This window comes from Dama dama, chromosome 4 (assembly GCF_033118175.1).
Source record: "Dama dama isolate Ldn47 chromosome 4, ASM3311817v1, whole genome shotgun sequence".
NCBI lineage: Eukaryota > Metazoa > Chordata > Mammalia > Artiodactyla > Cervidae > Dama > Dama dama.
Genome location: NC_083684.1, coordinates 44,919,906 through 44,935,097, shown reverse-complemented (window position 1 = coordinate 44,935,097; position 15,192 = coordinate 44,919,906). Strand labels below are relative to the sequence as shown.

At 40.0% G+C, this 15,192-nt stretch overlaps 1 protein-coding gene and 1 pseudogene across 1 annotated transcript in view; both read right to left on the bottom strand.

Moving 5' to 3' along the window:
- The window catches only part of HYDIN (HYDIN axonemal central pair apparatus protein), a 501,386-nt gene that overhangs the window by 222,033 nt on the left and 264,161 nt on the right, over positions 1-15,192 (bottom strand). Inside the window, 1 exon segment of the mRNA XM_061138904.1 lies at positions 8,603-8,702. Within this exon segment, the coding sequence (XP_060994887.1) occupies positions 8,603-8,702 (100 nt within the window).
- On the bottom strand, positions 1,864-3,371 carry LOC133050830 (heterogeneous nuclear ribonucleoprotein A1-like; annotated as a pseudogene).

Sequence of the window (15,192 nt, the reverse complement as noted above, 5' to 3'; positions counted from 1 at the left end):
CTGTAGTTTCTTTTTTTTTTCTTTTTTTTTATTTTAAACCATTGTTTCTTCCCCCCACCCCCCAGTTATTTGTATTAGTTGGAGGCTAATCACTTTACAATATTGTAGTGGTTTTTGTCATACACTGACATGAATCAGCCATGGATTTACATGTGTTTCCCATCCTGAACCCCCCTCCCACCTCCCTCCCCATCCCATCCCTCTGGGTCTTCCCAGTGCACAAGCCCCGAGCACTTGTCTCATGCATCCAACCTGGACTGGTGATCTGTTTCACACTTGATAATATACATGTTTCGATGCTGTTCTCTCGAAACATCCCACCCTCGCCTGCTCCCACAGAGTCCAAAAGTCTGTTCTATACATCTGTGTCTCTTTTTCTGTCTCGCATATAGGGTTATCATTACCATCTTTCTAAATTCCATATATATGCATTAGTATACTGTATTGGTCTTTATCTTTCTGGCTTACTTCATTCTGTATAATGGGCTCCAGTTTCATCCATCTCATTAGAACTGATTCAAATGTATTCTTTTTAATGGCTGAGTAATATTCCATGGTGTATATGTACCACAGCTTTCTTATCCATTCGTCTGCTGATGGGCATCTAGGTTGCTTCCATGTCCTGGCTATTATAAACAGTGCTGCGATGAACACTGGGGTACATGTGTCTCTTTCAGATCTGGTTTCCTTAGTGTGTATGCCCAGGAGTGGGATTGCTGGGTCATATGGCAGTTCTATTTCCAGTTTTTTAAGGAACCTCCACACTGTTTTCCATAGTGGCTGTACTAGTTTGCACTCCCACCAGCAGTGTAAGAGGATTCCCTTTTCTCCACACTCTCTCCAGCATTTATTGCTTGTAGACTTTTGGATAGCAGCCATCCTGACTGGCGTGTAATGGTACCTCATTGTGGTTTTGATTTGCATTTCTCTGATAATGAGTGATGTTGAGCATCTTTTCATGTGTTTGTTAGCCATCTGTATGTCTTCTTTGGAGAAATGTCTGTTTAGTTCTTTGGCCCATTTTTTGATTGGGTCATTTATTTTTCTGGAATTGAGCTGCAGGAGTTGCTTGTATATTTTTGAGATTAATCCTTTGTTTCTTCATTTGCTATTATTTTCTCCCATTCTGAGGGCTGTCTTTTCACCTTGCTTATAGTTTCCTTTGTGTGCAAAAGCTTTTAAGTTTCATTAGGTCCCATTTGTTTATTTTTGCTTTTATTTCTAATATTCTGGGATGTGGGTCATAGAGGATCTTGCTGTGATTTATGTTTTGTTTATTTTTGCTTTTATTTCTAATATTCTGGGATGTGGGTCATAGAGGATCTTGCTGTGATTTATGTCAGAGAGTGTTTTGCCTATGTTCTCCTCTAGGAGTTTTATAGTTTCTGGTCTTACATTTAGATCTTTAATCCATTTTGAGTTTATTTTTGTGTATGGTGTTAGAAAGTGTTCTAATTTCATTCTTTTACAAGTGGTTGACCAGTTTTCCCAGCACCACTTGTTAAATAGGTTGTCTTTTTTCCATTGTATATCCTTGCCTCCTTGGTCGAAGATAAGGTGTCCATAGGTTCATGGATTTATCTCTGGGCTTTCTATTTTCTTCCATTGATCTATATTTCTGTCTTTGTGCCAGTACCATACTGTCTTGATGACTGTGTAAGCCCATTTTCTTTTTTTTTTCAATAGGGTATTAAATCTTTTATTGATTACACATGATAATGGATGATACACAAGCTTCATTCCCATCTATAATTTTTATCTGGTACCATAATTCAATTTAGATATATTGCATAGGATCTGCCAACAATCATTAATAACCAAAAAAAAAAACCTCCATGACTTTGCATGGGCGACCCTTTTTAATGGTGAACTCCAGGTCACAACACAGTAACTGTCAGTTCAACTACACCAAGGTTCTGAAGACAACAGCTTCTCCACCAAGCAGGTTGTAAATAAATTTCAAATGGAACCTGGCATCACCCTGAAGGAATTCTAACTTCTCACTGTTGGGGTAGTTTACCAAAATGGCTTCAGAGTAGACTAACTTTACACAGCACAATAAAAAAAAAAAAAAGACATTTATTCAGCGTCATGATCAGACTATTACATTTAGCAATCAACAGCATGGGTGCAAAAAAAAAAAATCTACATTAAAACCCTTTGTTGGAATGCTTTACACTTTCCACAGAACAGAAACTAAAATAACTTGTTATACAATTAGTCACAAGTACAGTCCTCAAGTTTTTTGCCCATACACATGAGTGTTGTCTAAAACATGTCTTCTTTGTAGCAGCCAGGCCCTGCCACCACTGTGCTTGGCTGAGTTCACAAATCTGTTGTAACCTGTAGCTTCCCTGTCACTTCTCTGGCTCTCCTCTCCTGCTAAGCTTTGTTTCCTGGCAGTAAGTAAAACCTTCTGCCACTGCCATAGCTATTGCTGCTGCTGGAACCACCATAGCCACCTTGGTTTCGTGGTTTGGCAAAGTATTGGCCTCCACCACCACAGGAGCCAGAACTTCTGCCTCCGAAGTTTCCTCCTTTCATGGGTCCAAAATTTGAAGATTGATTGTTGTAATTGCCAAAATCATTGTAGCTTCCGCCACCTCCAAAATTGCTTCCGTCATTACCAAATCCATTATATCCATCCCCACTGCCACCATATCCGCCACCACCACGGCTGCCACCAAAGCCACCTCGACCACTGAAGTTTCCTCCACGACCAAAGTTGTCATTCCCACCAAAACCACCTCCACGACTGCCACCAAAGTTTCCGGAACCACTTCAACCTCTCTGGCTGGATGAAGCACTAGCCATCTCTTGCTTAGACAGGGCTTTTCTCACTTCACAGTTGTGGCCATTCACAGTGTGGTATTTCTGAATGACAATCTTGTCTACAGAGTCATGGTCATCAAAGGTTACAAAAGCAAAGCCTCTCTTTTTGCCACTTCCTCGGTCAGTCATGATTTCAATTACTTCAATTTTTCCATACTGTTCAAAATAATCTCTCAGGTGATGTTCTTCAGTGTCTTCTTTAATGCCACCAACAAAAATCTTTTTCACAGTTAAGTGGGCACCAGGTCTTTGAGAATCTTCTCTTGACACGGCCCTCTTTGGTTCCACAGCTCTTCCGTCCACCTTGTGTGGCCTTGCATTCATGGCCACATCCACTTCCTCCACCGTGGCGTATGTGACAAATCCGAAGCCTCTGGAGCGCTTAGTGTTTGGATCCCTCATTACCACACAGTCTGTGAGGGTTCCCCATTGCTCAAAATGACTCCTCAGACTCTCATCAGTTGTTTCAAAGCTCAATCCTCCAATGAAGAGCTTCCGCAGTTGTTCGGGCTCTTTGGGAGACTCTGATTTAGACATGACGGCAGTGGAGGCGGGGAAGTCTTCAACAATGCTTTCTTGGTGGCGTCCACGGGCAGAAAGGAGTAACCTCACGAACGTATCTCCCATTTTCTTACTTTTATATACAAATAGACAATCACAGACCAGAAAACACTGGAAGGAGTCCTATGAATGCAAGATACAAGTTACCTGGATTTTTCTGACTAATAAATGTCAGAAATGTATTTCTCTGGGCATCCTGACTTAATGGCTTTAAATGGTGTTTAAAATAATTTACTATCCATGTTTGAGGATTGAAGTCTTATTCTTTAACAAAAGATGATCAATTCTATATGTTTAACTTTAGAACATTAAAATCTCCAAAAGAATAAAATGAAAAAGATGGAGGAAAGTATGTTTAAAAAAAAAATTTCCCAGAACTGAAGTAACATACAAGTAATCAGATTTGGCCCATAGAAAGCTGAGGAGAATGAACTAGAAAAACTCACTTTTGGACATACCTTCACAACATTTCAGATCCCAAATACAAAAAGAAAACCCTAGAAAACATGAGAGAGAAATACCAGGCCACCTGCAAAAGAATGAAAATTGAGTGACTTCAAGCTTCTGAAATTTTATAATAAATTTGGCACAAGGTCTCAAAGTTCTGAGGAGAAATTATTTTGAACCTAGAATTCTAAAGTCAGCTGAACTATCAAGTGGGTGCATGCATGCATGCCAAGCCGCTATAGTGATGTCTGACTCTTTGCAACTCTATGGACCATAGGCTGCCAGGTTCCTCTGTCCATAGGATTCTCCAGGCAAGAATACTGGAGTGGTTTGCTGCCCTCCTCCAGGGGATCTTCCTGACCCAGGGATCGAACCGGTGTTTCTTAATTCTCCTGCACTGGCAGGCAGGTTCTTTATCTGTAGCCCCACCTGAAAAGCCCATCAAGTGGGTACGGACGGAGAATAAGACATTTTCTTGCATGCAAGGATCAAAGTTTCCCATCTAGATACCCCTTCTGAGGAAATTACCTGAGCAAAATGAGAGACAAAAGATACAATGGAATGCACATGGAAAAAAAAAAAAAAACTCCTGGAAAAAAACTGTGCAGGAAGTAAAGGATCTAAATTAGAATAGAAAGCTGATGGGCTCTGAGGAAATATCTTCAAGGAGAAGAAGAGCATGAACCCTAAATTTAGATACAAATTTTTAAAAATGAGGAATTAGAAACCACAGGGGGAAAAATACCAAAAACTATATGGAAGAGTCAAATCAATTATGAAGTGAGTTAAAATGAGGTATAGTTGTGAAAAGATGGTGGACAGTCAAGAAAGAGAATCTACATTACACACAAGTCAGAATGGCTACTATCCAAAAGTCTACAAGCAATAAATGCTGGAGAGGGTGTGGAGAAAAGGGAACCCTCTTACACTGCTGGTGGGAATGCAAACTAGTACAGCCACTATGGAGAACAGTGTGGAGGTTCCTTAAAAAACTGGAAATAGAACTGCCATATGACCCAGCAATCCCACTCCTGGGCATACACACCGAGGAAACCAGATCTGAAAGAGACAACGTGTACCCCAATGTTCATCGCAGCACTGTTTATAATAGCCAGGACATGGAAGCAACCTAGATGCCCATCAGCAGACGAATGGATAAGAAAGCTGTGGTACATATACACAATGGAATATTAATCAGCCATTAAAAAGAATTCATTTGAATCAGTTCTAATGAGATGGATGAAACTGGAGCCCATTATACAGAGTGAAGTAAGCCAGAAAGATAAAGACCAATACAGTATACTAACGCATATATATGGAATTTAAAATGATGGTAACGATAACCCTATATGCAAAACAGAAAGAGACACAGATGTACAGAACAGACTTTTAGACTCTATGGGAGAAGGCGAGGGTTGGATGTTCTGAGAGAACAGCATTGAAACAAGTATACTATCAAGGGTGAAACAGATCACCAGTCCAGGTTGGATGCATGAGACAAGTGCTCGGTGCTGGTGCACTGGGAAGACCCAGAGGGATGGGATGGAGAGGAAGGCGGGAGCGGGGATTGGGATGAGAAACACACGTAAATCCATGGCTGATTCATGTCAGTGTATGGCAAAAACTACTACAATATTATAAAGGAATTAGCCTCCAACTGATAAAAATAAATGAAAAAAAAAAAGAAAGAGAATCTACAAGATTCAGACCTTAGGGACATTCTTTGAGCAACTTAAGGTCAGAACACTCAACCAATAGAGGATAAAATGTAATCCCAGAGTACAGTTTGGCCCTCCGGTGTATAAAATTTATGTAGACAAAACAGAAGACTTGAATGTGGTTATCAACAATGACAACACAAAAGTAGAACAACTCACAGAAGAGGGAGAACTGCAGTGGGCAGACAACTCATCCAAGGATATTGTAGAGTGATGGACACAAATTTATAGTTTTAAATATATAAGTAAAGGCTATTTAAGACTATAAATAAACCTCATAAAATACAACAAATATAATACAAAAATAATTGGGTTACCAGGGATTAAGGTGGGGGGTAGAAGTGTCTGCAAAGGTGGGCATGAGGAAATTTTACTGGGTCGTGGAGATATCCTATGCTTGCTTTTGGTGGTGGCTACATCACTGTTTACGTCTGACAAAGTTCACAGAACTGTATATCCAAAAAGAGTGAATTTTACTGCATGTAAATTATAATCTATTAAGTCCAGGAAGGGGTAGAGAAGATAGGAGTGAACTAAATCCTCATTTTTTATATTGAGGACTCAAAAGTAGTATGTGAAGTTGATAAATCAACAAATAGCCATATAAGCAAGAAACAGCTAAAAGTACTTCTTGGAAAGCAGTACTGAAGAAATAAGACTATTATTTAGCTTTTTAATGTTATTATATGTATTTTTACTTATTTATTGATATCAGCTTTTTTTAAAAAAAATTCTGAAACACTTTTAAAATACATAAAACTCTCCTTAGTAGTACAAAGAACTTCTATATATTCCTTTGCTCTCAATAATCTCCTTTGTAGCAAAGGATCCAATCCAGGCTCACATGTTGCACCAAGATGTCATATGTTTTGTGCTTCAACTTGGGTTAGTCTGAGGCTTCCTTGTGATTAGACCCACGTAAGTATTTAATATCATTGAAGAGATGCTGTGTTTCTACTGCATCCTAGCAGGTGTTATATGAGGCTGATTTGCTCTATTACTGCTGGTATTAACTAAGATGACATCCACCATTCCATTCCAATACCAAAGGCTTCCTCCTTCCCATATCTCTATTTCCCTTCTCTGAGTGAAAATTACTAGCTCTTGTTATCTTCGATATACTTACTTTTTTGCTTAATTCCTCTATATGTATCCAATCTCCTGAAGCCATCAAGTTGCCACCCTACCAGTATACCCTCTTTGTGGCTCTGGCAACTGCCAGGCTGCCTTCCCATCTCACTTGGCATGCATTATTCTGATAAAAACTTAAAAAGGAAAAAATTAACTATCCAAATACTATAAAAAGAATAAAACATAACATTGTGAGAATTTGTGTCAAGTAATATTCTTACCCTGGGACTTCCCTGTAGCTCAGATAGTAAAGAATCTGCCTGCGATGCAGGAGACCTGGGTTCAGTCCCTGGGTCAAGCAGATCTTCTGGAGAAGGGAATAGCAATCCACCCCAGCATTCTTACCTGGAGAATCCCATGCACAGAGGAGCCTGGAGGGCTACAGTTCATGGGGTCACAAAGAGTCAGATATGAGTGAGCAACTAATACTATTACTATTGAGCAAATACTATTGTTAATACTAATATTCTTCAGTTCAGTTAAGTTCAGTCTCTCAGTCATGTCCGACTCTTTGCAACCAAGTAGACAGGCTTCCTTATCCATCAACAATTCCCGGAGCTTGCCCAAACTCAGGTCCAACAAGTCGGTGATGCCATCCAACCATCTCACCCTCTGTCATCCCCTTCTCTTCCTGTCCTCAATCTTTCCCAGCATCAGGGTCTCTTCAAATGAGTCAGTTCTTCGCATCAGGTGGCCAAAGTATTGCAGCTTCAGTTTCAGCATCAGTCCTTACAATGAATATTCAGGACTGATTTCCTTTAGGGTTGACTGGTTTGATCTCCTTGCAGTCCAAGGGATTCTCAAGAGTTCTCCAACACCGCAGTTCAAAACCATCAACTCTTCAGTGCTCAGCTTTCGTTATGGTCCAACTCTCACATCCATACATGACTACTGGAAAAACCATAGATTTGACTAGATGGACCTTTGCTTTTTAATATGCTATCTAGGTTGGTCATAGCTTTTCTTCCAATGAGGAAGCTTCTTTTAATTTCATGGCTGCAATCACCATCTGCAGTGATTTTTGGAGCCCAAAAATATAGTCTCTCACTGTTTCCACTGTTCCCCCATCTATTTGCCATGAAGTGATAGGACCAGATGCCATGATCGTACTTTTTTGAATGTTGAGTTTTAAGCCAGCTTTTTCACTCTCCTCTTTCACTTTCATCAAGAGGCTCTTTAGTTCCTCTTCACTTTCTGCCATAAGGGTGGTATCATCTGCATATCTGAGGTTACTTATATTCTCCTGGCAATCTTGATTCCAGCTTGCGCTTCATCCAGTCTGGAATATCACATGACATACTCTGCATATAAGTTAAATAAGCAAGGTGACAATATACAGCCTTGGCGTACTCCTTTCCCAATTTGGACCAATCCGCTGTTCCATGTCTGGTTCTAACTGTTGTTTCTTGACCTGCATACAGATTTCTCAGGAGGCAAGTAAGGTGTTCTGGTATTTCCATCTCTTGAAGAATTTTCCAGTTTGTTGTGATCCACACAGTCAAAGGCTTTACCATAGTGAAGCAGAAATAGATGTTTTTCTGGAATTCTCTTACTTTTTCTATGATCCAAATTATTCCTTGATTTATAGAGCAATAAGAATATTAGTTGGAATTCTCTTGCTTGGATCATAGAAAAAGCAAGAGAATTCCAACTAATATTGTTACTGCTGTAAAATCAAGGGGTAACCTAGGTCCGTGGTTTTCCATCCCCACCCAGGACACCACAATTATAAGGTACTTCAAAGTTTGATCTGTTCTAGAAAGACGTATGAAGTGCATAACTTGCCTCTATTATTCTCCTCCTGATGTCATGTACTACACATAAACCCCAATACTCTCACACACACAGCACTTTATCACTTTATGCTCTGAGCACTTGGTAACCTGAATTTACCACATAAAGGAAGTCTTTACCTGAAATGTCACAGTAGATGGTCAGCTGGTAGAGCTTGGCTTCCCGGGGGTTAAAGTACACAGTGATTTCAGCTGATGAATTGGGCCAGACATCGCCTTCCTAAAAACATGAAAGAATAATTTAAAAACAGTATGATGAAGGGAAGACACTGCTTTTAAATGCTGTTATTATAACTCTAGGAAATTTGAAGGAAATATTTTGACAAAAAATAAAAGAAAGCACAACTTTACCCAATAGATAGGAAATTTCTACTACTTGTTAAGAGGTGATACAAGCTGGAGAAAAGCTTCAAAGATCATTTCAGTGAGTAAATGGATTCATAATTAGTTACTAAAGGAAGCTAGAGTACTTAGGGCATTTTCTAAAGTTTGTAGATTCAACTAACATTCATTGTATGCCAATGCGTACAGCATTGGGCTTCAGAGATTAAGAAAGGCATGGTCTAAGATTGCATGGAGCTCATCTCTTAGAGGGATGATAAAAATGTACACAGATATCTTAAAATATATGTGATAAGTGCTATCTGTGCTTTAGCTACATAAGATCCAGATATTGCTTTTCACACGCAAAGAAGTAATGCCCCAAAAAGGATATGCTGGAAGACAGATAAGCTCAGTACCTGTGGATAAATTCAAGTCTTATGGTTTGGGCTGGTCCAAACCACTTTCAAAAACATTATTCAAGCAAGAAAATTCAGGGCCCATGTGCACACAAGAAGGCAGTACACTTAAATATTATCCCAGAGGCACTTTTGCACACCCCATCTTCAAAGAAGTCTGATTACCAGACTGTGCTTAGTCACTCAGTCGTGTCTGACTCTTTGCAACCCCATGGGCTATAGTCTGCCAGGCTTCTCTGTCCATGGGGATTCTCCAGGCAAGAATACTGGAGTGGGCTGCCATGCCTTCCTCCAACTGGTGAGTTGGGAAAAGGTGGGCCAGACATGCTCCAGAGAGGCAGTCAGAATCTCCCAGAGGAAGGAGCAGTAACATCTGGATGTGATCCAGGAGCAGACCGTCCGATATGGATGGCCTGGAGACTGAGAAACCCTTCTGCATGGTGAGGGAAGACCAATGAGAGAATCTGAGCCCACCGGTGTTCACACTGGGCGAATGCAACTGTGGGTACCGTGCTTTCTCATCCTAGGCTGCAGTGGTTTTGTTGTGTCTATGACATCTGCTAGTAATTTACAGCTTTTACTGAGCCCCAGGAGATAATTCAAGGACAAATCCTATTCTAAAGCCTCTCCTGGGCTTGTAGCAGCTACTGTGCATTAAGAGTGCTGAGTGTATCTGTAAAAACAGAAGTGTGGTCATTCAGTTTCTTGTCACAGAGGGATGCTTCTCACATAAGGTCATTTCAAGGAGTTAGAAACATGTAAAAGGACACTTTTATTTTTCAGTTGGAATTAAAATAAAAGTTAAAGAACTTAATTTTTTTTTTTACAGGAAAAACTCACTACAGCATTTCCTACCAAATCAGAGAGCAAATACCAGAAACAGGTCATCAGCCTAAGATGACCCCATTTTTACTTATGTATCCTTGATATACTTCATATTACTTTTCAGACATTTCTGAAGTTAACTACCATGTCATTTATGTCATCTCTGCAAAGAATTTTTCATTCTTTATTGCTCAGTTCTAAAGTTTCTTTCTGAGAGCCAAAACATTCAGAATGTTCCCCGCTGGCTCTGACATCAGTATCATTTCTTCCTAGGCCTGTGAAACCAGCCTCATCACGCAGAACCCCCTGCTGTTCTCCTTTGCCTTCCACAAGCAACTCCTTTCCCATCGTTGTCCATTTTCCTGCTCCAAATGAGAGACTGAGAACGTAGAATATAATCTGCAGATGCCCATTATCTTGTTTGTTGAAAATAACTGGCAAAATGACCTTTAGTTTTACTGTAATGATCTTCCTTCTTGGTCTTAATCTTTTGTTTTCCCCTCAGAACCACCACATTTCACTTATTAATCAAGTGACCTGCTGGAAGAAATCAACTTTGAATTTTCAAGTTTAAAGTTAATTTGCTATGTTTGTGTTTTTGGCCCAAATATTAAATATTTCTGGAAATGGAACTACTGGGACAAGAACAACCAAGTGTCTTGACAGGGACAGTTTGGAGACATTTTGAAAGCTGTTTATGAACATACAGCCACTGGTTCATGATAAGCAATTAATACGATCATGAGAAGGGTATCCCATTAAAATGATCTCCTTAAAAAATGATATTGGCAATGATTAAATAGGACCTTTAAAAATTCTCTACAGTGTCTCTATGATGACCTACAAGACCTCCTAGAACTTACACCAAAAAAAGATGCCCTTTTCATCATAGGGGACTGGAATGCAAAAGTAGGAAGTCAAGAGATACCTGGAGTTACAGGCAAATTTGGCCTTGGAGTACAAAATGAAGCAGGGAAAAGGCTAACAGAGTTTTGCCAAGAGAACGCGTTGGTCACAGAAAACACCCTCTTCCAACAATACCAGAGATGACTCTACACATGGACATCAACAGATGGTCAATACCAAAATCAGATTGATTCTATCCTTTGCAGCTGAAGAGGGAGAAGCTCTATACAGCCAGCAAAAACAAGACTGGGAGCTGACTGTGGCTCAGATCATGAGCTACTTATTGCTAAATTCAGACTTAAATTGAAGAAAGTAGGGAAAACCATTAGACCATTCAGGTATGACCTAAATCAAATCCCTTACAATAGTACAGTAGAAGTGACAAATAGATTCAATGGATTAGATCTGATAGACACAGTGCCTGAAGAACTATGGGCAGAGGTTCATGACATTGTACAGAAGACTAGGAACAAGACCATCCCCAAGAAAAAGAAATGCAAAACAGCAAAATGGTTGTCTGAGGAGGCCTTACAAATAGCAGAGAAAAGAAGAGAAGCCAAAGACAAAGAAGAAAAGGAAAGATACCCATCTGAATGCAGAGTTCCAAAAAAATGGAAAAGAGAGATAAGAAAGCTTTCCTAGTGATCAATTAAAAGAAATAGAGGAAAACAATAGATGGGAAAGACTAGAGATCTCTTCATGAAAATTAGAGATACCAAGGGAATATTTCATGCAAGTTCAGTTCAGTTCAGTTCAGTTGCTCAGTCGAGTCCAACTCTTTGCAACCTCATGGACTGCAGCATGCCAGGCTTCCCTGTCCATCACCAACTCCTAGAGTCTGCTCAAATTCATATTCATCGAGTCGGTGATGCCAACCATCTCATCCTCTGTCATCCTCTTCTCCTGCCTTCAATATTGCCCAGCATCATGGTCTTTTCCAATGAGTCAGTTCTTGGCATCAGGTGGTCAAAGTATTGCAACTTCAGCATCAGTCCTTCCAGTGAATATTCGGGACTGATTTCCTTTAGGATGGATTGGTTTTGAATCTCCTTGCAGTCCGAGGGACTCACAAGAGTCTTCTCCAACACCACAATTCAAAAGCATCATTCTTCAGTGCTCAGTTTTCATTATGGTCCAGCTCTCACATCCATACTTGACTACTGGAAAAACCATAGCTTTGACTAGACAGACCTTTGTCGGCAAAGTAATGTCTCTGCTTTTTAATATGTTGTCTAGGTTGGTCATAAGCTTTTCTTCCAAGGAGCAAGCGTCTTTTAATTTCATGGCTGCTGTCACCATCTGCAGTGATTTTGGAGCCCAAGAAAATAGTCTGTCACTGTTTCCATTGTTTCCCCATCTATTTGCATGAAGTGATGGGACTGGATGCTATAATCTTAGTTTTTTTAACAATGAGTTTTAAGCCAGCTTTTTCACTCTCCTCTTAGATGGGCACAAAAAAGGACAGAAACAGTATGGACCTAACAGAAGCAGAAGATATTAAGAAGAGGTGGCAAGTATACACAGAAGAGCTCTACAAAAAAGATCTTCATGACCCAGATAATCATGATGGTGTGATCCCTCACCTAGAGCCAGACATCCTGGAATGTGAAGTCAAGTGGGCCTTAGGAAGCATCACTACAAACAAAGCTAGTGGAGGTGGTGGAAATTCAGCTGAGCTATTTCAATTCCTAAAACATGATGCTGAATTCAAGATGCCAGCAAATTTGGAACACTCAGCAGTGGCCACAAGACTGGAAAAGGTCAGTTTTCATTCCAATCCCAAAGAAAGGCAACGCCAAAGAATGTTCAAAATACTGTACAATTGCACTCACCTCACACACTAGCAAAGTGATGCTCAAAATTCTCTAAGCTAGGCTTCAACAGTACGTGAAGTGAGAATTTCCAGATGTTCAAGTTGGATTTAGAAAGGGCAGAGAACACAGAGATCATATTGCCAACATCTGTTGGATCATTGAAAAAGCAAGGGAGTTCCAGAAAAACATCTATTTCTGCCTTATTGACTACGCCAAAGCCTCTGACTGTGTGGGTCACAACAAACTGGAAAATTCTTCAAGAGATGGGAATACCAGAACACTTTACCTGCCTCCTGAGAAATCTGTATGTAGGTCAAGAAACAACAGTTAGAACTAGACATGGAACAGCAGATTGATTCCAAATTGGGAAAGGAGCACATCAAGACTGTATATTGTCACCCTGATTATTTAATTTATATGCAGAGTATATCATGCAAAATGCCAGACTGGATGAAACACAAGCTGGAATCAAGATGGCCAGGAGAACTATCAATAACCTCAGATATGCAGATGACACCACCCTTATGGCAGAAAGCAAAAGGAGCTAAAGAGCCTCTTGATGAAAGTGAAAAAGGAGAGTGAAAAAGTTGGCTTAAAACTCGACATTGTTAAACTAAGATCATGGCATCTGGTCCTATCACTTCATGGCAAATAGATGGGGAAACAATGGAAACCATGACAGACTTTATTTTCTTGGGCTCCAAAATCACTGCAGATGGTTACTGCAGCCATGAAATTAAAAGACACTTCCTCCTTGGAAGAAAACCTCTAACCAACCTAGACAGCATATTGAAAAGCAGAGACATTACTCTGCCGACAAAGGTCCGTCCAGTCAAAGCTATGCTTGTTCCAGTAGTCATGTATGGATGTGAGAGCTGGACCATAAAAAAAGCTGAGCGCCAAAGAATTGATGCTTTTGAACTGTGGTGTTGGAGAAGACTCTTGAGAGTCCCTTGGAGATTCCTTGGAACAAGGAGATCAAACTAGTCAATCGTAAAGGAAATCAGTCCTGAATATTCACTGGAAGGACTGATGCTGAAGCTGCAATACTTTGGCCACATGCTGCCAAGAACCGACTCATTGGAAAAGACCCTGATGCTGGGCAATACTGACAGCAGGAGGAGAAGGGGATGACAGAGGATGAGATGATTGGATGACACCACCTACTTGATGGACATGAGTTTGAGCAGACTCCGGGAGTTGGTGATGGACAGGGAAGCCTGGTGCGCTGTAGTCCATGGGTTTGCAAAGAGTTGGACATGACTGAGTGACTGAACTGACTTAAAAAATCTCTATTGAAAATCTTTACATAAAAATAAAATACTTTTTCCACCAACAGTGTAAGAGGGTTCCCTTTTCTTCACACCCTCTCCAGCATTTATTGCTTGTAGACTTTTGGATAGCAGCCATCCTGACTGGCGTGTAATGGTACCTCATTGTGGTTTTGATTTGCATTTCTCTGATAATGAGTGATGTTGAGCATCTTTTCATGTGTTTGTTAGCCATCTGTATGTCTTCTTTGGAGAAATGTCTGTTTAGTTCTTTGGCCCATTTTTTGATTGGGTCATTTATTTTTCTGGAATTGAGCTGCAGGAGTTGCTTGTATATTTTTGAGATTAATCCTTTGTCTGTTGCTTCGTTTGCTATTATTTTCTCCCAATCTGAGGGCTGTCTTTTCACCTTGCTTATAGTTTCCTTTGTTGTGCAAAAGCTTTTAAGTTTCATTAGATCCCATTTGTTTATTTTTGCTTTTATTTCCAATATTCTGGGAGGTGGGTCATAGAGGCATGTCAATGAATGACAAAACCCACTGAAATGTTGTGAAGTAATTAGCCTCCAACTAATAAAAAAAAAAAATAAAAAATAAAAACAAATAAAAGAATGTGGAAATCTTCAAAAAAATAAAATAAAATACTTTAAAATCACCTTTTCCCCTCCTCTCTGTTACCCATCTCCTTCCTTCCTTCTTTCCAGTGAAGAACTATTTCTTGAAAAATTTTGAAAATCAAAGCCCATAGTGCAAGAAGAATGGGCTGTAACTCCCTCCAGGATTCCTCCCTGGAAAATCCCATGGACAACAAGCCTGGTGGACTATAGTGCATAGAGTTGCAAAGAGTTGGACACCACTGAGCAACTGAGCATACATACATACATACATGGATACATTGGTTTATCTGGAAAGTAGTTTATAATATGATTCTGCCTATATTTATCATAAAATAGCTGCATTTTAATTCCCAACTTACACTTATAAGAGTAATCCAAATGCTTGCCCACTCAAATGTTACACTTTCCAATCATACTCTCTAATCTGGCAAGATATTAGACACAACATAAGACTGAATTGTGAGAAGGCAATGGCACCCCACTCCAGTACTCTTGCCTGGAAAATCCCATGGACGGAGGAACCTGGTGGGCTGTGGTC